The sequence below is a fragment of the Zingiber officinale genome, chromosome 8B (assembly GCF_018446385.1).
Source record: "Zingiber officinale cultivar Zhangliang chromosome 8B, Zo_v1.1, whole genome shotgun sequence".
NCBI classification, from domain to species: Eukaryota; Viridiplantae; Streptophyta; class Magnoliopsida; order Zingiberales; family Zingiberaceae; genus Zingiber; species Zingiber officinale.
In genome coordinates, this window is record NC_056001.1 from 11390950 (window position 1) to 11414471 (window position 23522).

At 37.5% G+C, this 23522-nt stretch overlaps 1 protein-coding gene across 4 annotated transcripts; it reads left to right on the forward strand.

The window, feature by feature from the left end:
- The first annotated feature begins 20689 nt into the window (after positions 1-20689).
- Positions 20690-23512, forward strand: LOC122015999 (myb-related protein 2-like). Of its 4 annotated transcripts, none has more exons than XM_042573127.1 (8): positions 20690-20831; positions 20904-21108; positions 21192-21268; positions 21361-21418; positions 21481-21571; positions 21649-21718; positions 22556-22739; positions 22815-23512. In XM_042573127.1, exons 1-8 carry the CDS (start codon positions 20790-20792, stop codon positions 23252-23254), a joined length of 1167 nt encoding a protein of 388 aa, XP_042429061.1. In that variant the 5' UTR covers positions 20690-20789; the 3' UTR covers positions 23255-23512. The 4 variants fall into 4 exon arrangements, with proteins under 4 accessions (XP_042429061.1, XP_042429062.1, XP_042429063.1 ...); XM_042573128.1 differs by having other exon boundaries at positions 22818-23512; XM_042573129.1 differs by having other exon boundaries at positions 22562-22739.
- The last annotated feature ends 10 nt before the right edge of the window (positions 23513-23522 follow it).

Sequence of the window (23522 nt, forward strand, 5' to 3'; positions counted from 1 at the left end):
ATCTACATCTATATCCTTAGTTAAATCTCGTTAAATATAGAGTGTCAAGTATTCTTCAAGAAAGTTATCCTCCATTTTATTGCGAAGTGTCATCTTCACATGTTTCATTGCTGAAAAGGCTCGCTTAGTAGTGGCGGTAGAAACAAGCAACGTCAAAATAAGATGAATCAATCTAGTCAATATAACATAAACCTTTGATCGTCCACTCTCAGTCAATTGCTGACATAACTCAACAAGTGTAGAAACCTTCAAATTCTTCATCACATCAAGTTTATAATGTATCAATTCATATTCCAAAGCAACGATGTCTTGATCTGTGAAATCTTCAGGATAAAATTTCTTTGCAAGTTTGCAAATATCATCACTATTAATTGATTCAAATGAATTTTTTAGATCTAAAGTTGTACTAAGAGAAAGAAGTTCCACTGATGACTCATTGAACCGAGTATTTAACTCCATTAGGATGAAATCTATTGCTACATTAAAAACATTAAAGTGGTAGTGATGCTCAATTGTAGTTTGTTGACGAAAACGACCGATCTTATATGGACAATCAAGGTCAGGCACATCAATTTCATTTCTCGAATAAAAAACTTTCACTTCATAAAAAAATTCTTCCCATCCGCATTCTCTAAGTTCTTGAAGGATAGTTTTGATAGTAGAGACAATTGCAATAGCAGTCAAAATAACTTGAGATTTTCTTTAAAGAATTTGACAAAGAGTTTCTGTTGTTCTCATAATTTTATGCATTAAGTGCAAAATAAACACATATTCAAAACTTGCCATGTTTCTATAAATCCCCTGAACTTCAGCCTTAGCTCTTCCATTTGGAGAATGTTCACTAAGAATTTTAAAAACTTTACAAGTTGCAGCATACATACCTATCAAGCTTTTTACTGAGTCATAGTCAGAACTCCAACGAGTAGTTCCTACTCATTGTAAATTACCAATCTGATTGGCCCCACTTCCAGAAACGCATTCTTCAGTTGCTAACATATACTCAATTTCATTTCTCTATGCAACATGTAACTCAGCAATGCACTTAGTAGAAGAAGTGACAATATTAATAATATCATCCAAATGAGAAAAGAATTCCCAAATAATACTGACATCCTTAACTGCAGAAACTAATGTCAGTTGTAATCGATGGGCAAAACAGTAGATATAATATGCATAGGGACAATCTCTAAGAAATAATGCCTGAAGTCATTCCATGCGCTACGCATATTGCTAGCACCATCATATCCTTGGCCTCTAATTTTCTTACATTGGAGGTCATGATGAATAAGAACATTTGATATCTCTTTTTTCAAATTCAATGAGATAGTGTCATTAACACTTTTGATGGCAAAAAATTTTTCTGTCAAAATCCCATGATTGTTCACAAACCTCAAAATAATGGTCATTTGCTCCCGTTTAGATATATCTCGTGATTCATTAACAAGAATATAGAAGCATTTATCTCTAACTTCTTCACGAACCATCTTTCGTACTCTATTGGCCATAATATGTAAAATTTCTTTATGAATTTCTAGAGCGATATATTGGGTATTTTTTGGAGCATTCTCAAGTACAACTTGATCAATTTGTGTACGCATTTTTGCAAAAGCCTTCACCCATTCAAGAAAATTTCCATGATTAGATGAAGATAGAGATTCATCGTTACCTCTAAAAGCACAACCTTGAATTGCTAGCCAATGAACAGTTATAATTGAGCTCTTTAAACGCAAACGATTTTTCTCCTTGTCCTCTTGAGATTGGGCATGCATCACACTATCAATATGTTGTGAGGGCTTCATCAAATTTTCAGCCCTTCTCTCACACATATATGAGGCAAAGAAGCTGCATAACCAATATGAGCAAGAAATGCACATATTTTTCCTTGATTTACCTTTCTCCAATTGTCAAATCCTTCATTGACCAATGCTGAGATATTAGACGAATTAACATCATTCAGAAAAAGAAAACAATAAAAGTAATATGTCTTATTTGTTGAAGGCGAATACTATAACTAATGAAATTTCTGGAACCATTTTTTCTGAAACCGACGATTTTGACTTCCAAATTTTATAGTCGGATACTCAAACATATCTAGTTGATAAGGCCCATCTTTAGATATGATCATCTTATCTCATCTCGTATATTAACATTATATTGACATATCTGCTTTCTTTTTCCTGGATCTCATTCACAAGTAGAGGATGACTGATGCTCATTACTGGGAGAGGAAATAGTAGGAGTTTGGACACTAAAAATTAGAAGACTTTCACTAGATTGAAGTTGCATTGCAGGAGCAATAGGAATTGAAGTGTTTTCACTAGTTTGACGATCTCTCTTCTTAAAAAAAGAGGATATCTTTCCTTTCTTTGTAGCAGATTAATGTTCCATTTTAAAATAGTTCAAGTTATATCCCTAAATAAATAATAAAATAATAAACATATAAATAAACAAGTAATAACTCAAAGTACAATGAATTATATAAGCATATCTTGAGATAAATTATAAATTATAATTTTTACTAAAATAAAACCCTAAAGGTTATAGAACTCAAAAAATAACATAATCTACCAAGAGAGCAACTTTAAAATAATAATTGATTACAACTCATACTAGAAAATAATAAAATTGCAAACAATGAATAAAAAAGATAAAATGGCAATTTACCAAAGGACGCATGTAGAGATCTAAATTTACCAAAAGGCGTACACTACTTTGGTATTTACCAAAGAATGCACTTTGTTAAATGTATTTCCTATTTTACCCTCCTGACAATTTGGCTTTTTCTCTCGTTTTTCTTTTCCACTATATTTCTCTCTCTTCTCTCTGTTCTCTTTTTTGTATCGACATGCAGAACATATGAATAACATTAGTCTATTTTTAATAACATTTTAATACATTTGAAGAAGCAAAAATAAATAATGAATAGCATATTTGAACTCCTTGCAATTTTAGAAATTCACTAGAATTAAAATGAGTGTAATCAGAGCTCTCTAGGTCGATCAGTGGATTTTGGTCAAAACCCATTGATGGACCTAGAGAGCTCCGATTACACCTGATCCTATATATCCATGCGCTGAGTCGATGAAAACTGGGGACGTGGCGCTCTCTGCTGCCTCCGAGTGATCTCCGCAATGACATGGACCTCCGGTGAACCTGCAATAAAGCCGGGCCGAGAAGGGGTTCCCGGCGACGACCCTCCGACGCTTAAGTCAGGCAACAATGAGCTGAAGCAGAGGTAAAACAATGAGACTGTGGCTACAGTAGAGGAGAAAAAACATACCTCCGTCGAAGTCCGGAGGTCTTTATATAGGACCCCGGAGAGGCGCGTGCACACTTCCCGAGGCGTGCACGCTCCTCAAAGCATACCTCAGAATGGTTGTGTCAGAAAAGCGTGTCTGACGCCATACCGCAACTGTCCGAGCATATCTCTGCCACGACAGTAGAAACTTCCACCGTACGATCCTTAGTATAGCCCGACCGCCGACCATGCTGATTGTCGGCGGCAGGTGTCTCGAGAATGATATCACTAGCTACCCTTTTTGTCCTCTTCTAAGTCTTTTGTCTCTTACAGGGCCAGACGGGATGCCCGCTCGGCCTCCAGGGCGCTTGCGTGCGCATGCGCAGCGGACCGGGCGAGAAGGACGTTCGGTCAAATACTCGGATGGGAGTGCGATCTGATTGACCTGCGGTTCGGCCGAGTGGATCGGCCGCTCGGCACGACGGTTCCGTTATAAGGGAGCTTGTGAGCGTCGGAAGCTCGACCCGAGGTCGAGCTATCTACACGCCGGCCCGGGATTTACTCCGCCCGGTCGGCCAGGTGGCTTCCCCCCGCTCAGCTGGGACCTTGACTCCCCCGTGTAGTTGACCCCTCCCTATGTGGGCCTCCGATTCTTATCACCGGATCAACACCCATTTTAGTTTCTATGGATTTTTGAACTTGCAAGGAGTTCAAATATGGTGTCCATTATTTATTTTGACTTTTCATAAATGTTAACATGCAAAATGAAAGAATCGTCAAAAACACCCAACGTGGATTTTTTTGTCGATTCTTTGATTTGATATATTAACATCTATAAAAAGGTGAAATAAATGATGAACATCATATTTGAACTCCTTGCAATATCAGAAATCCATAGGAATTAAAATGGGTGCAATCGGAGCTCCCTAGGTTCATTAGTGGGTTTCGGTCAAAACCCACTGATGGACCTAAAGAGCTCTGATTGCACCCATTTCAGTTCCTATGAATTTCTGATTTTGCAAGGAGTTCAAATGTGGTGCCCATTATTTATTTTGACTTTTCATAGATATTAATATATAAAATTAAAGAATCATCAAAAAAGCTCACGTTGGGCCTGATATGGAATCATATTAGACCCAACGTGAACTTGATATGAAATCATATCAGGCCCAACTTTCATCAACGCTGGAGAAGTTATATGTATGGGAAAACAATGAAGTCAGCCATGTAAATATGAAAGTTATCATCATAACATGAAAACAGACAGCTTTCAAAAGCTTGTTTCTCCCCAAACCTAAAATGAAAGTCAATGGCATGCACATACAGGGACATAGAGGTAGATCACAAGTGAGAGAATGACTAAGAATACTTGATTTCAAACTCTATAGCACAGTGCCTATGAGAAGATAACATTCAAGTGATACACAAGATTTAGAAAATATCATATTAAGAAACTAGACCTTCTGACTGCAGTATCATCGTTTTTTGCTAAATTGTCTATAATTTGCACTAGTACTAAAAATTAGGTTAATATAGCAGTCAATAGAACCATTAACAAAATAAATACCTATGATGATCAACCAATTCTGGGTGGACCTATAAAACTGCTCCAGCGTTGATGAAAGTTGGGCCTAATATGATTTCATATCAGGCCCACGTGGATCTAAATCTCATTCTTGAAAATGGTCGCTCTAATGTAATCAGATATTGGGGGTTCTATTCTGATATCTAGTTAGTCAGAGACTCAGGCATCTGTTGGTGCTTATGCAATATTGAAGTATATAATTATTTAGTTAAAGTCATATGTTGATATTCACATTTAAAGAGTGGGGCTGTATGAAAGAAACTTGCAGCAATTTGCTCTATTGTTGCATCCTGGATGATATAAAATTGTTAGTTATCATGTCACGTATTGACAGCAATTCACACTTAATTGTTAGTTTGGAAATGGATTTTGTACTGTATCATAAGTAGATGGTGGAAATGTTGCAAGCTTGTCTTGATGATATACAGGAATGAGATTAATTATGGCTTTATCCACTTCAAATTATTCTATACCTGTCATTAGATGTGCAACCCCCACTCAGAATTATCTTTTTTTTTTATTGGAAAACATGGACTTCCAGGTTCTATTTATTTTCTATGGTATTATATGATATTTGAACGGTAAAGATCTTTATTTTTGTTTTACTTGTTGAACTTTTTCTAAAAATTTGATATGTACACATGCTATACTTTTTGATGTTGTAAAGCATCTATTGTCAAATGGTGATTAGTTAAATTGTATGAAACAAATGGATTCTGCAGTTATCTATAACACTTAACTATCCATTCGGCTCTTCTCAGAGTTGATTTTGTGGCTAACTGCTTTTCTCATTTTTGAGCAGCCTAATTGTTTGGATAACTTGGCCTATGCAATTATGCGTGAGATAAGCAAACTCTCCTATAGAGTCTCAGAAGCTGATGTTACTCGAGCACGCAATCAGGTAGATCATTAAATCTATGTTTCATTTTAATCATTTGAAACACTAGATAGTCATTCTATAAAGCATTTTCATGGTTCAGTATGTATTTCTTCTATTAGGGTAAAATCAACCTTTAAATAATGAAATTCCCTGAAAAGTTCATTATCTTGTGATAAATGTATAGCAATACTGAAAAAACCATGTTTTGTAACAATACAGTTTTGTAACTTCATTATCTTCTATTAGGCCAATACAGTTTTGTAACTTCTGCTGAAAATTTCCCTTTTCGGCTTCCACAATGACTAATCCAATATACAGTTCAAAGTATGCTTTGCACTAATGTACCATAACTTGGCTTTCCAAGTTGGGTCTGATATGATTTCATATCAGGCCCACGTTGGGCCTGATATGATTCCATATCAGGCCCAACGTGAGCTTTTTTGACGATTCTTTGATTTTATATATTAACATCTATGAAAAGTCAAAATAAATAATGGACGCCATATTTGAACTCCTTGCAACATCAGAAATCCATAGGAACTGAAATGAGTACAATCAGAGCTCTCTAGGTCCATCAGTGAATTTTGATCGAAACCCACTGATAGATCTAGGGAGCTCCGATTGCACCCATTTTAATTCCTATGGATTTCTGATATTGCAAGGAGTTCAAATATGATATCCATAATTTATTTTACCTTTTCATAGATGTTAATATATCAAATCAAAGAATCGGCACCCACGTTGGGCCTGATATGGACTCATATCAGGCCCAACGTGGGCTTGTTATAGAATGATATCGATCCACGTTGGGCCTGATATGAAATCATATCAAGCCCACATTTTTGACAATTCTTTCATTTTGCATTTTAACATCTATGAAAAGCCAAAATAAATAATAGACACCATATTTGAACTCCTTGCAATTTCAGAAATTCATAGAAACTGAAATGGGTGCAATCGGAGCTCTCTAGGTCCATCAGTGGGGTTTGACCGAAACCCACTAATCGACCTAGAGAGCTCCGATTACACTCATTTTATTTCCAGCGGATTTTTAAAATTACAAGGAGTTCAAATATGCTATTCATTGTTTATTTTTGCTTCTTCAAATGTATTAAAATGTTATTAAAAAATAGACTAATGTTATGCATATGTTCTGCATGTCGAAACAAAAAAGAGAAAGAGAGAAATATAGTAGAAAAAAAATGAGAGAAAAAGTCAAATTGTCAGGAGGGTAAAATAGGAAATGCATTTAACAAAGTACGTTCTTTGGTAAATACCAAAGTAGTGTACGCCTTTTGGTAAATTTAGATCTCTACATACGCCCTTTGGTAAATTGCCGAAGATAAAAGAACTTACTTTCTTGAGGTTAAAATCCAAAGTAAGAATGCCACGATACCAAATTCATATCACACCAGTGTTCACAATTTTAAATCTATAATGCAAGAGACAAAAATGAGTGCAAGAAATAAAAATTCAAGTGGACAATAAGACATACTAATAATTTCAATTTAGCTTTTTTTTTGGGCAACAAGTCAACAACTCCACCAAGTACAGTAAAAAAAATGACAGCATCTTCTATTCATTTAATAGATTACTAGACAATAAGAGTAGGGTTTTAAGGTTTAATTGGCAAAACAAACTCTATAATAATCATGCTCTTTAATAATATGTTCTAGTAATTAATAGTTGATTAGTTAATTGTCCACAATGAATAGAAGCGAACATACGAAAATAAAAGATAGGCAATTTGGCATCAAATAAAAAAGGTGAAGCTTTTTTTGCATAAAAAACAAAGAAAAGATGAAGCATCTAGTTTGGAAAAATAACAAAACCTTACATAATAATTTTTAGTGAGTTTGAGGCAGTATGTTAGAAATAGAATCAACTTATAAATACTAGGCCTAATTAATACAAGGTTTAAAAGTATAGTTTATATTATTAAATAATAAACATAGATAAAGGAGGCAATTGTGGGCATCTAACCCCTGCTAGTTTTCATGTTAATTTTAAATGTTACATTTATTTTGGTTCATGAAATAAAATTATTTAGCTATGATGATTGATCAGGTAGCCAAAGAGAACCTTTTGATGCAAATAGCTAACGGCCTAATGCCTCTCAAATGGTCATGCTAGAGAAGAACCCATATGAAGTATTCGTAGTCTGGCAATTGAGTTGACAGTTAACTATTCTCTTCGTAAAAGTCGTCCGTCCACAAGAGAGGCTCAGAGGGCCGAGATGAATGGTGATCTACAGATCCATGATTTTAAATCTTAACAGAACAACTGAGAAGAGAAGAGAAGAGAACTAGAGTCTAGAGAGAATCGAAGAACTACATGAGATTTAGATTTGTTGTCGCCGACTCGCTGTGGAGATCGTTGTCACTGCTCGCCTGCTCGCTTGTTGTCACCCTTCATCACCGACGCGCCATGGAGAGAATCAGAGAAAGCAACGAAGGGAAAAACTGAGAAGAGGAGAACTAGAATCTAGAGAAAACCGAAGAACTACATGAGATCTAGATTTGTTGTCGTCGACTCGTCGTGGAGATTATTGTCGTTGCTCGTTGTCGCCCTTCATCACCGACGCCGTGGAGAGAAAGCGACGAAGGGAAAAAAAACTTTAAATCTTATTAAGAAAATGAACTGAATAATAGAGATGACTGGGCTACAGCCCATACAACTCTGATGATCCGTCTCTGAAAGGAAGAAAACATAAAAAGGTTTTACATATGAGAACCGGAGCAGAATGAGTCAACTCGGCGAGCCCAAGGCAACGAGGAAGACTGGTTTTTGCACGAGGGAAGTTGCAATCACATAATTCCGTCCACAGATGCTGGAATCGGAAAACGACTGCTTCGCCTGCTGCCACACGACGGATCCAACTAATGCTTCCAGATGCGCTATGGAACACTACCGCCCCACGACTGACACACAAAGTTTGCCGGCAGGTGCTAACTTATTAATTAGTTAAAAGAAGTTTTCATTTAGCCCCTTTTCTATTTTTATTCGAACCTTATACTTTTTTATAATTTTATAATAAAAATATTGCTTCTCAATTTGATTTTAAATGGATGAAGTTTTTTTTATATTTATTTTTCCCTTTTTATCATTTTTTTTATAAAAAAAAAAATCATAGTTGAACTTATCTTCCACGATATTTTTTTCTTGCGTTATACGTTAAGGAAACCATCACTAGATTAGATGATATTATCAAAAATAGATTAAATATGAAAGGAGACTCATAAAATATTACCGAAATAACTGGACTAAATCAGGAATGAATACTTGGAAAACTCAGCTGTCGTTTCTTATCGAGCCAAGCCCGAGGGCAAAATCAGGAATGAATACAGAACCTATCCCGAATAATATGATTCTGTGGGCTGCAATTTATTTCTATACACAATGACTTTTTCTGCTCGATCGTTTCGTTATCTTAACGGTTCCTTAAAGTCGGTCCTATGAATATGAAAAAAAGTTCATACAGATACACAAGTACTGAGCGTATAATGAGATCAACCATACTGACCATCACTTTTGGAGATCGACCTCTAACTATTAAATCAAAATTATCATGCGCTCATCATAGATGGTATACATCCTGGGAGCAATTTTTTCTTTATAATTATTATGACGTGTGCCATTTTGATGCAACCAAGTCCAATTAATATTAATCTACCTTATTAAGAGTCCATAAGTCAAATGACGATGGTTGCTCGAATGCCTAACTCGCTCAATTGAGAAACGAACTTGGATCAATTGGTTCAGAGCCATAATTATAATTTTTTATTTTTAAAAAAAATGGACTAAAAGTTGACTTAGAATTTTAGCGAAGACTTGGAACGAGTCTTGGAACAAGCATATGGAAGACAGAGCAGAGGTTCTGCATGCGCAAGCTGCGAGTTCCTCAAATGGACACCTTACTGTTTCATGCACCCTTAGCAAAAGGCAGGCTGTTGCTTCAGCATAGTTTGAATCAGACTTCTTTCTCTGCAAAAGAAAAAAAAAGCATCAGATTCCACTTCCACAGGCAAATTATCCACCAGCTTAGAAAACTGTACAGAAGGAAGGGATAAAGTTCTCTACCTCAAATCTTACATTCGTTCTTCACCTTTGATTATTCTAAAAGCAAAAAAGAAAAAGAAAAAAAGAAAAGTTATCATCAACTTAAAACTAAAGTCTATTCAATACCTTGTTAAGCTACTACATGCTGTGGCATGCACATAAACCACAAGGAAGCTGATGGCCGATGGCCGTTGCTTAACACGATGGGGCACAGCATATTCCTTTGTCAATTTCATTCGTCGATAAGAGGAAGAGATATGTTATTCTTGTTTATCCTTTTCATGCAAAAGAAAGATTCGATCAACCTTGTCCATTTTCGACTTAATTACTTTTCTCTTGCAAACAATGGGCATATGCTTTACTGACTGTTTTGGAGAACAATGAAGAAAAACACTAAGACAGGGAAGAAAAACAACATAACTCATAGGCAAACGAAAACAAAGTTCGTGAGTTGTTTACCTATAGTCACAACAAAGTCTTTGAGATCAAACATACCAACTATGAGTGCACTGTTTACTTTCAGAAAAAAAAAAAAAGAAGTGCGCCATTTTGTAATTCTTTGTGCTTTATTTTATTTTTATTTTTATTTTTTTTTATGCCTTAACAATCGGTTTCATGCAAAAGCATAATCTCTCAGATAACGATGGCAAATATATAGAGCACAGAGACGAGTCACAAGGGAAAGGTATGCTGGTTCCATATTCCTTTATTATGTACAAAAAGACTGTATCAGATTTTGCTGTTGGATTTAACCGGTCAAATAGAACTTTCAAGCTTCTCTAACTAAATAACCTGAGATTACTAATTTGGATCAATTACACATAGGGATGTAAATGAATCAAACGATTCGTGAGTTATTCGGAGCTCGGTTCGATAAAAAACTCGATTGAGTTTGTTCGTTTATTTTATCGAGCCGAGCTCGAGCTCAATAGTTTTATCTAGCCAAGCTCGAGATTAAAAATATTTGGCTCGTGAACATGTTCGTTTGTAGGCTCACGAGTCAAAAAACGAGTCTTAAATTGAGCCAAAAAACGAGCTCTAAAACGAGCTAAAAACGAGTTCTAAAACGAACTTTAAAGCGAGCTCTAAAATGAGTCCGAAAACGAATCCGAGCTCGCTTAACAAATTAGGCTTGTTAACTATGATAATCGAGCTAATAACGAGCCGAGCTCGAACTGTTCGCGACCTTGAGAATTCCAAAACGAGCCGAGCTCAAGTCTTGTAATAAAAGTTCGATTCAAGCTCGAGCCGAGCTCGAGCTCGAATAAACTTAAACGAGCCAAGCTCGAGCCTAATACTGTTCAGCTCGGTTCGACTCGTTTACATCCCTAATTACACATCAGACAGACTACAAGTAACTAAAAATTGCTTCATAGATGTTTGATACGGAGGTAAGTAAGGGTCCATATGGCAGATCCTTGACTTGGTCAACAGAGAAGTCATGTGGCAGGATCAAGGTTCGGTCAATACAGAGACCATGCAGCGCTCTTCAAGACTTGGTCGACATAGCTTCTACATGGAGTATCAACAATCTTTGACCTTTCGAGCCGGTCTGATTTGCTGACCCGCCAAGTTGTCGATCATCCCGACCTTTGAACCAACCGACCTTCCGGTTAGTCGAGTCACCGAGTTGCCGACCTTTCGAGTTTTTGGCAAGCAGCATTTACTAATATTGAAAGACATGACGTTTACAAACCCATTCTTTAATAATTATTCAATGTGAAGGCGCTGGAATTTCGTTCTGTTTCAATTCCCCCCGTAAAAAATTGTACAAGTATAGAACTTTTCCTAGCAACCCGCATGTTCGATCAAACATGTGTTTGATCAATCGAGCAAGTACTTGATAGATCAAAACACACCTTGATCGAAGAACAAGATCGTTGACCTCTTGTGTTGGTATTCAGGATCGATACAAAGAAAACTAAACTAATTACACAGCGGAATCAAAGAACTAGTTGTACCTTTCCTTTGTAGCCAAAGACCTCTTGATCTTCTGTTGTATTCCTCTCCTCTTCTTGGACGTCATGTGGGCGACGATCTACCAAGATAACAAACACCCTTCCCTTCTTTGTTTCCAAACTGCCGACCACCAAGAGAAGTTCTAGGATGAGGCACCTTCTCCTCTTCTTTTTCTTTTCCAAGCTGTCGTCCACAAAGGATGCTAAGCAAGGGGTGCCGACCCTAGCAAGGAAGAGGCGCTGGCCCTAGCAAAGGAGGAGAAGCGCCGACCCTAGCAAGGAGAAGAGGCGCCGACCCTAGCAAGGAGAAGAGGCGCCGGCCCTAGCAAGGAGGAGAAGAGAATTGTGGGAAAAAATTAGGTTTTAGGGGGCGTCATCTACTCCCTTTTATAATCCTTGCCAACGGCCCTAGGAAGGTGAGATTAACCAAAAACAAAACGTGGATGGGTGGATGCGAGACTTTATATAGAGGCTATAACAGAGACTTAGAAGAGGAATTTGTTTAGGCCTCCTGATGGGCTTGGGCTTCCTGTGTTCGGCCCGAACACTCAACTCAAGTCCATCAATAATAACTCATACCACTAAAGGGTTATTATTGAATTACCGCACCAATCTCATATTACAATATGGGCTCCTTCTTATCATGAGTGTGTTAATCTCCCTGTGTTTTAGATATCGTATGTCCATTAATTAAATGATTTACTGACAACTCAATTAATTAACATCTGATTACAAGAGTAGTACCACTCAACTTTATTATCATGCCGGACTAAGTCCACCTGCAGGGTTTACATGATAATCCTTATTAGCTCCTCAAGGGGGCATCATCAACCTAAATAATTAGGACGTAAATTCCTTCTATAATCAACAACACACCATATAAACAGTACTATCTCACAACTCATCAGGCTTATTGATTTAACGAATAAATCTCACTCATTGATAAGTTAAAGAAATAAATACTAAGTATATGTGCTTGTTATTATATAGGGATTAAGAGGATGCACATCCATAATAACAGAGGTTTTGTTCTTTTATGTAGTCAGTACAAATCAAACAACCTCAAACGGTCCTGCTCAATACACACATAGTATACTAGTGTAATTTTATAGTCAAGACAAACTAATATCAAATTACACTACAACCGTTCTAATGGTTTGTCCCAATCCATCTTGGTTGTGAGCTACTATTTATAATTTATAAGGAACCGATAACATGATCTTTTGTGTGGCACCACACACCATGTTATCTACAATATAAATTAAATAGACAACTGCATTGACATATATATAAATATAAAATATAAACATTTGACCAAAGTAATTCTCATTTCAAAATATTTCAAAACAGATGTTCATACAAAAGCTAAGCTTATAGTATACATCCCAACACAATGACCTTTAATGACTTTCAAGAGTGAATCTCTTGGGCTTCTCCCTTTAATGACTTTTTAAGGGAGAGTCTTTTCGACTTCTCCCTTTAAGCTAAGAGGATGAGACTCTCCAAAAGAGGAGGATTATACTATCATCTTATATGATCATCTACTTTATTGCATTTTCTCATCGTTTGTCCGCCTTATCTCTATCAAATCTCCATGCTAATTTAGGCATCAGAGTGATCTCGCCGGGCCTCAAAATCACTGTGCTACGGGAAGAAATCTAGGAGAAGACCTACCCAACGTTATCGTTCTTGATGCAGGGATGGATTTCTACCGCTGTATCATTGTGGTAAGATTTCTGGACCAGCGCCAAAGTGGATCTCTACCGTCGCGTCAAATTGGCGCCGTGTATAGGAACCTGAGCGAAAGACGTTGAGCAATCACTCCCAAAGTTTCTATTCGAAGCATTCCCCAATCAGATTTTGTATTTCTTCATCACTCTAATTCCTAAAATGGCTTAATCTATATTTTCCATAAAGATCTACTAAGCCCAGAGGTAATCAATCCTAGTTCTATATTTTGTTTTTTTCAATATGTGTCTCCGTATGCTTGTTTTCTTTGTGAGTATTTTTCTATGGTGGTCGGCAAAACAAAGTTTCCTCCCTGTTGTGAATGGTGTTGTGGTGGCACTTTTCGCGGTCTACAACCCAAATCGATTCCACGGTAAGCGTTTGAAGAATGGGTTACAAGGAACAATATGTCACTTTGCATAGCAATGTGAAGAATTTGCAGAAACATTTCTTGTAGCATGTAAAAGCAGTCCATGATACTTCAACGTTGCTGCTTTAGCTTCCTTAGGATGTTTTTTCCGAACACAGAAGCATAATACTTGATAGATAAAATACAACCACTACAACCCGAGGGCCGACACATGGAGGAAGGGCAGTGTGCACCATCGAGGAAAGACCGCCATCGCCTCCTTCAATGGCTCAGCGGCAAGATGTAGGGCTCATCTCTTGTTGACATGTTTACTATTAAAGGTACTCTTTGCTTTCTTATATCCCATGGCAAATTAATACTTTGGATTGATCTTTCACACTGTCTCATCTAGTTTCTAAAACAATTCGGTACGATATGTTTTAATATATTGCTACCACTCTTATGGAATTATGTTTACTTCTCAAATAGAAGGATTAGTACTAATCTTTGCAAGCAATTGCAAGTTGTACACAAAATTGAGTTAAATCAAAAGCTATTACTAACTTTGGAGATGCCACTTCACTATGAGTGTTTTACTCGATGACATATCCAAATGTGCTCTAAACTTCTATTATCATAAAAAAATAAAAAAATGATAATTTCATATAGTCTCATTAACTATCCTTGGTGGTTACCAGCCTGGCCTCACGAAAACTTTCCATAGATCATCAAAGTAAATCGAAAAGCGCACGTAACCGTCAACCCAGAAGCTTAGCATCCTTTAGTTGCGTCTCCATTTGGAGGAAAAATTCCTACAAATACCTCCTAACTTCTACTATCATAAGCATCATTGGAAAAGGGGGAAAGATTATTTTATAAATTATTAGAAGATGATTGGAGAATCATAGATTCAAGAATGCAAGAATATTTCCAAACATAAGCTCATCCTTACACATGCTTCAATTTAGAAAGGTGAATATTTATTAACAAAGTGCCAACGCCCACTAAAGGGCTAAACCTCCCCGAGTAAGAGCTAACAAAGTGCTAACGTTCTCTAAGGGGCTCAACCTCCCTGAGTGGGAGCTAACAAAGCACCGACGTCCTCTAAGGGACTCAACCTTATTGAGCGGGAGTTAACAAAGTGTCGATGTCCTAAGGAGCTCAACTTCCCTAAGTGGAAGCTAACAAAGTGCCAACACCCTCTAAGGAGCTCGATCTCCCCAAGTGGGAGCTAACAAAGCACCAAAGTCCTCTAACGGGCTCAACCTTCGCGAGCAGGAGCTAACAAAGCGCTGACGTCCTCTAAGGGGCTCAACCTCCTTGAGAGAGAGCTAATAAAGCGCCAACATCCTAAGGGGTTCAACCTTTCCGAGCGAGAGCTAACAAAGTGTCAATTTTCTCTAAGGGGCTCAACCTCCATGAGCAGGAGCTAACAAAAAGCGTTGTCGTCCTCTTAGGAGCTCAACCTGTTGGTGCAATTTTCCTGGGTTAAGGTTGACTAGTTTGACTGAGCTTGAGTTGGCTCAAGCTTGAGTCTTGATGTTTAAGTTTTGATGTTTGATAATATATGAAAATTGCAAGTACAATTGTCCGTTTAGGGAGATTGGTCAAGGTTGACCAATTTGATATGAGAAAAGTCAAGTGGGTCAAGGTTGACTGAATACTTGACTTGGGAAAGTTCTAACTGGAGATTAGGCAAGGGCAAGACCAACATGATGGTTAGCAGAAGAAGAAGAAGAGTTGAGTGGGTTAATATTGACCGAATACTTGACTAGAAAGTCTTGGTGAGTAAAGTCGGTCAATTGAAAAATCTTGGTGAGTGAAGTCAAGTGAAAAACCCTAGTGAGTGAGGTTAGGCAAATGAAAAGTCTTGGTGAGTGAAGCTAGACAACTGAAAAATCTTAGTGAGTGAAGTCAGACAGTTGAAAAACTCTAGTGAATGAAGCTAGGCAGACAGAAATCCTGGTGAGTGAAGTCAGGTAAAAAACCCTAGCCAATGAAGCTAGACAGAGGGAAATCCTGGTGAGTGAAGCTAGGTGGTGAAAAGCCCTAATGAGTCAAGCCAGACATATGGAAATCTAGGTGGGTCAAAGGTTGACCAGACACTTAGTGATTGGAAGTTCAAGTGGGTCAAGGCTAACTAGATACTTGGCATGAGGAGAAAAGTCTAAGTGGGTCAAAGGATTGATCGGACACTTGGTGAAGAAGTCCCAGCAGGTCAAGGTAACTAGATGATAGACAATATGAAATTCCAACAGGTCACGGTTGATCGGATGTTGAGCAGAAGAACCCTAGACTTATGTTTAAAAGTTAAAGGTGGTAATCGATTAGGCTAATCGATTACACCATGTTTGAAGTGATTAAGCTTTTGGCTTAGCTTAATCGCTTAAGCTTGGAATCACGAGAAACGAAATAGAGCTGAATCGCTTACCTTAAGCGATTTAGCAGGGCTTAATCAATTAATCTCCATTCTATGAGAAATAGAATGAAGCTGAATCGATTAGGGTAATCGATTCAATAAGCCTTAATCGATTAAGGCTAATTCTCGTACGAACAGAAAACCAACCTCCTAATCGATTAGGCTAATCGATTAGGAAGACTTAATTGACTAGGGTAATTGATTAAGCTTCGAAAATATAGCCATTATACAGGTTGTTGATGTGGTAATCAATTAAGGAAATTCTTAATCGATTAAGGTGCCAACGGGAACCCTAGAAAAGGATTTTTTGGACACTATTTCATCCAGAGCTTTCGACGCCAATTCTTGAGATTTTTGGGAGACAAGTGCTATTGCATTTCCCACCTTCAAGAGGCATTCCAAAGCAAGAAGAGCTCAAGCAAATCAACGTTCAAAGTGTTAAGTCGTATTCCGATTTGTATTTATATTTGTTTCCTTATTTCGAGTTATATTTTTATTCTAGAGCTTGTACGAGGCTTCTCTATCTCAGGATTATTTCCGAGAAGAAATGTTTCATAGTGTAGAGGTGTGCACTATGTAGATCTTTGGATTAATTACCTCATTTGAGGTGGATACCAAGTAAATCATATTTGTTAGCATTGAAGGAATTTAGATTTAAGTATTCTGCTGCAAATCATCATCATCGAAATTGAAGTGAGCCATTCAACCCCCCCCCCCCCCTCTAGCTCTGAAGTGTCCCAACATAACCTCCCCAAACGAGAGCTAATAAAGCGTCGTTGTCCTCTTAGCGGCTCAACCTCCTCCAGTAGGAGCTAATAAAGTGTTGTCGTCCCCTTAGGGGCTCAACCTCCTCGAGAGGGAGTTAATAAAGCATTGTCGCCCTCTTAAGAGCTCAACCTCCCCGAGCGGGAGCTAATAAAGCATTGTCGTCCTCTTAGGGGTTGAACCTTCCCGAGTGAGACCTAGCAAAGTGCCAACGTCCTCTAAGGGGCTCAACCTCCTCGAGCGGGAGCTAACAAAAAGTGCCGCCATCCTATTAAGGGCTCAACATCCCTAAGCATGAGCTAATAAAGTGACGTCGTCCTCTTAAGGGCTCAACCTTCCCGTGCGGAAGCTAATAAAGTGTCACCGTCTTCTTAGGGGCTCAACTTCCCCGAGCAAGGGCTAATAAAGTGTCACCGTCCTCTTAGGGGTCAACCTCCCTGAGCAAGAGCTCATAAAGCGTTGTCATCCTCTTAGGCGCTCAATCTCCTCGAGTGGGAGATAATAAAGCATCATCGTCCTCTTAAGGGCTCAACCTCCTTGAGCGGGAGTTAATAAAGCATCGTGGTCCTCTTAAGGGCTCAACCTCCTCGAGAGGGAGCTAATAAAGCATTGTTGTCCTCTTAGGGGTTCAACCTCCCCAAGTGGGAGCTAATAAAGCATCACTGTTCTTTTAAGGGCTCAACCTTCTCGAGCGGGAGCTAATAAAGCATTGTCGTCCTCTTAAGGGCTCAACCTCCCTGAGTGGGAGCTAATAAAGCGTCGTCGTTGTCTTAGGGGCTTAACCTCCCTGAACAGGAGCTAATAAAGCATCACCGTCCTCTTAAAGACTCAACCTCCCCAAGTGGAAGCTACTCAAAGGTCCGAAAGGGCTCAGCCTCCCTGAGCAATAGCTAACCAAAAGATCTGAAAGGGTTCAACTTTCCCAAGAGGTGATGATGATTTCTCCCCTCGATCTCCCCTCCTTACGCCTCCAACGACAGCAGTCAACACATTTACTAGTTCACCAGTGGATCATCCTCTGAAGGTCTTGGCATAGATCAAATTATTCTCTCTTCGACTCCACCGGTACTCGGGAGTCATGAAATCAAGCTTATTATTATCTCTCGACTTAGACATAGTCACAGATCAACTTATTCTCTCTCCAACTCCACTGGTACTCGAGTCATGAGATCGAACTTATTATTATTTCCCAAGATCGAGCTTATTATTATCTCCTGACTTGGACATAGTCACAAATCGACTTAAATCGACTTATTCTCTCTCTGACTCCATCGGTACTCGGGAGTTATAAGATCAAGCTTATTATTCTCTCTCGACTTGGACATAGTTGTAGATCGAGCTATTCTTTGTCCGGGTATATGGGTACTCAGAGTTAGGAAATCAACCATTATTATTCTCTCTCTACTTGAACATCACAGATTGAGCATTTTCTCTATCGAGGGCGGAGTTGCTGCTTATTCCTCTGACTATGACTCAACCATGAGCTTGACCTGGATGTACTTAGTTGCATGGACTTGGACATCTGTTGAACAAAATACATATCCAGTCAGTCGACCTACACCCTACTTTGATTTGACTTGAATGGGAAGCTTGTGATACGGAGGTAAGTAAGGGTCTATGTGATAGATCCTTGACCTGGTCAATAGAGAAGCCATGTGTCAGGTTCAAGGTTCGATCAATACAAAGACCATGCAGCGCTTTCCAAGACTTGGTCAACATAGTTTCCACATGGCATATCAACAATCTCTAACCTTTCGAGCTAGTTCGATTTGCCGACTCGCCAAGTTGTCAACCGACCGACCTTCCGGCTAGCCGAGTCGCTAAGTTGCCGACCTTTTGAGTTTCCAGCGTGCAACATTTACTAACATTATAGGACATGACGATTGCAAATACATCCTTTAATGTCTCTTTAATGATCTTTAATGACTCTTTAAGGGAAATCTCTTGAGCTTCTCCCTTTAATGACTTTTTAGGGTGAGTCTATTGGGTTTTTCCTTTTAATAATTCTAAGGGTGCGTTTGGTTCAAGTTATCATGTATAATCTTTGTTATGTGATTACCAGGTAATCACATAACCAAGGTTATGGGGAATAAAACATAACCAAATATTGTTTGGTTCAATTTAGATAATACAACAAAAACTTATTTGTTTGAAGGTTTTAATGAATAACCTATTTTACTATATTACCCTCAGTTACACAACCAACTATACATAATAATAATATTATTATTATTATTATTATTACTTAAACTCTATTATATTATACTATATTTTCACGTTTTTCTTTATTTTTATATTTTTTATTTTGTTTGTTTTTTTTATATTTATATTTTTTTATTTTTAAAGTTTTTTTTATTTTTATTTTTTAGGGTTTTTATGTTTTTTATATTTTTTTAACATTTTTTATTATTTTTTACTTTTAAAAAAAAATTAAAATTTTTTTTACGTTTTTTCTATTTTTTTATTTTTTTATCATTTTTAAACTTTTTAAAAATGTTTTTCTATTTTTTTAATGTTTTTTAAAAGTTTTTTTACAATTTTTATTTTTTATGGTTTTTTATTATTTTTTAAATTTTTTAATTTTATTTTTTATTTTTTTCGTTTACGTTTTTCTTTTTTGTCATATTTTTCTCTTATCCGAGGATATTTTGGATAAAAAAAATTTGTTAACCCCGGAATCAAGAAAAACCTCAGTTTTTCAAAGTTTTCGATTCCTGGTTGCATGCCCCTTTTGCTGACGTGTCGGGCATGGAACATTACTCGGGAATCATCGATTACCTAAATCAAACAAAGTTTTTATTGATAATTTTGGATGAATAATCAAGATTATCAAAAATAACCCTCAATCAAATGCAACCTAAGAGTGATTCTCTTAAGCTTCTCCCTATAAGATAAGAGGAGGAAACTCTCCAAAAGAGAAGATTATGCTATCATCTCATATGATCATCTACTTTATTACATTTTCTCATCATTTCTCTATTTATTTCTATCAAATTTCTATGCTAACTTAGGCATCGGAGTGATCTTGCTGGGCCTCTAGGTGAAACCTTTGATGTTTTTTACTATCCGTAGGAAATCATCGTGCTACGGGAAGAAATCTAGGAGAAGACTTGCTCAACGCAATTGTTTTTGATCCTGGATGAATTTTTATTGCCACTTCATCGTGCTGAGATTTCTGGACCGATGTTGGAATGGATTTCTACAGCCTGCGTCATCGAGACATCTATGATTTGTTTCATCAACCAAATTTTCCTATCAAACTCTGCTCTACTCATGTAGATACCTAATAATTGTCGTCTTACAGGTCAGGAATCTGGAAACTCTGCCGAAACTATGGAAAGATTAGAAACATAGCTTCAAGTTTAAAAATTCTCTTCACAAGTATATGCTTCTTTTTTCTTTAGTAGGCCTTTTATGAAAGCGAATGGATATTTATGGATCTATTCTCCTGCACATGCGATGCGACTAGTTAAAGTTGTTCCATGAAAAAGTTTCTTCTGCAGAATGAGTGCAAACTTTAACTTCATGAATTGAAAACTAAAGCTCCAGCACATGGTCCATATTAAAGGAAGGACAATATCTCTTTTTGGGTTTCTCTGAAGATCGGATCGACTTAACTGCTTTATTCAAATAATTCCAAATTCTCTTTTGCAGTTGGCTTATAAAGAGTTTTGTACCATCCTTCAGCTGCAAGAGAAGCAGATGAGCCTTTGGGAAAATGATAAATCATAGATGTGCATGTCCTGGCATTCCAGAAATACGAAGTAGATGAATCTAAAGCGACAAGTTTCAGCTACTCAAAGATCTGATGTGCATAGGATTACCTGAAACAAAGGCAACAATAGATAAGGTAAGAAAAAGGAAAAGGGAAATCTTTGCTTCTATTTGATGATTGATGTGCATACTATTTCTTACCAAGCAGAAGATGTATCATCAAGGCCACAACAACGTCGTTTCTTCTAGGGAAGCATTTCCTCCAGAGAGGCATTTGTTATTGCAACAATGGGGGAGCATTCCAGACGAATCGGGACTAGTGCTATCGACTGATGCAAAGCCAAGGTTGAAGTGGACACCTGAACTCCATGATAAATTCATAGAAGCAGTTAATCAACTTGGCGGAGCAGACAGTAAGTATACAAGAAAAATATATATAGAGCCAAGGCAACATACTTTGCATGATAGCAAACTAACTTGCATAAGTATAATGCAGAGGCAACACCAAAAGCAGTCATGAGACTCATGGGCATTCCTGGACTGACACTGTATCACCTAAAAAGCCATCTTCAGGTCCTGACTAACTAATTACTTAATTCTTCTTCCTTAGCTTTTCTTTATTCATTTTTATATTTGAAGACTAAGCTTCTCTTGTTGAATTGCAGAAGTACAGACTCAGCAAAAATCTTCAACCTCAAGCAAACATGGGAAGTACTAAGAGTGGTAAGAGCAAATCCAAATTTACCAAACATAATGAGCTTGCAAGCTAATACATAATGCTGCAGTTGTAGGTTGTCAGCTAGCAGCAGAAATGACAGATGAAGGTAATAATAATATATCAGCCGTGACAAATACAAATATTGTTCCCCAGCCCAAGTAAGAGAACATCAACACTCATTTAATCTGATGATAATAATAATAAAAAATCTACAACTAAAAGAGCGCCATTTCAGGCCTATTCAGATAAATGAAGCACTTCAAATGCAAATTGAGGTACAAAGACAGCTACAAGAACAACTAGAGGTAAATTTTAGTCAACACGTAGTGTTAAGATTAGATCCATGATACCTTATTTGAGTTGATAAGAATTTAACAGTTCTTATTTGTATCAATATTCTAAAAATGTCTGCATATAGTTACTGCATAGTACCTACTGACTAGCTGGTTTTGTAGAATGAAAATTGGAGCAAGCATCATTTATAACAATAAATCGTCCTAGTTATTTTGATGAACTTCAGTTAAATGATATAGCCACGGGAAACAGTTCAACGGAATGGTTAAAACCATAAATCAAGAAAGAGAAAATATGCCCATCATCCATGTCAAGATGGAACGGTAACCAGAAGATATGAAACAGTTTAGATGTAGCGTGGCAGACACCCTGAGCTTTGATGGATTTTTTTTTGTTCATTATATCATAGTTTTGTCTGAAAGAAAACAAGAAAAAAAAATATCTAAATGAAAAATAATGGCCTTAGTATTGCAGAAGAAACATTGGGGAAAAAAATATATTCATTTTCTAACAGAATGAGAACTTCTATAGAAAGGTATATATGACGCGACTTCATTAAAGAATGGTACACCTTCAAGATAGCAGTAGCCGAGTCAATTGGTTTAAACTTCAGGTTTTTTTCGTACTCAGAAAAACAGCATCATTAAATAGATAACTCTGCTAAAAAAAGAACTAAAAGATAACTGAAACACTACAATTCACTAAGGTGAAAAGCTGAGCAACAATAAGATAAGTAATCATCCTGAAAAAAAACCTTCTAAGTCTTTTCTTTTACTTTCATCTCTCCTAGTTTAGTTTACTTTACTATATTATGATGTTGACACGTCATGAAAATGGATTTGTAAAAGGTTCAGAGGCATTTACAATTCCGAATAGAGGCGCAGGGTAAATACTTGCAGTCTGTGCTGGAGAAGGCTAAAGAGACACTTGGGAAGCAGAATTTGGGTGCTCCAGGACTGGAAGCTGCTAAAGTTCAACTCTGTGAACTAATATCCGAAGTCTCAAATGAATGCTTCAGCAATGCCTTTCCAGGTTTGGAAATTATTACCCGCCTGAATAATAATTTACAAGTGCATCAAGCTGAACTTGCTGACTCTAGATCTTCAGTAGAAAGTTGCCTTACATCATCTGAAGGATCACAAAAGAATCAAGACATAAATGATCTCCACCAAGGTTTAAGAAAGTATAATGGCAGCTTACTGCTTCGTAGACCAAACCTGCATGATTACAAGCCTTTTTCTTCATCCAGTCTAGGAGATTACGAAAGAGCATCTGTATCGGTCTGTAAATTTGAGGCGCATCCTTTAAGTTCTAAAGCTCAAAGAGGAGGCGCTATTTCAGAGGCATGGCACAAGGAAAGAAGAGCTGAGGCCATATTTCTTGAGCATCCACACAGCAAGAAACATGCAGAACAGAAAAATAGAGGAAAGGAATCAACTGGTTTTGGAATAGCTAGTCATACAGCACAACTAGACCTCAATGCCGATGAAGATAATGGAGATGGAACAGAGAGGAAATTCGACTTGAATGGTTTCAGTTGGGCCTAGTTTGTGACAATGAAACTAGTTACAAAAAAGTGAAATATTCTAGTGTTTGGAGTCAAAATATCATAAGTTGAGACTCGCCCCCAGTAACCCGACGGACACTTTCGATTCAACTCTTCCAAAACTAACCGCCGATTCTGAGTCTCTGAGACATCAGCACTGGCCGCTTGGGGTGTCGGCACCGGCAACGGCCAGGCCGCAATCTCCATGAGCACCCACAGTTGTCATTTTTCTTGTTTTAAGAGTTGTATTGATCGTTTAGCCAACATTT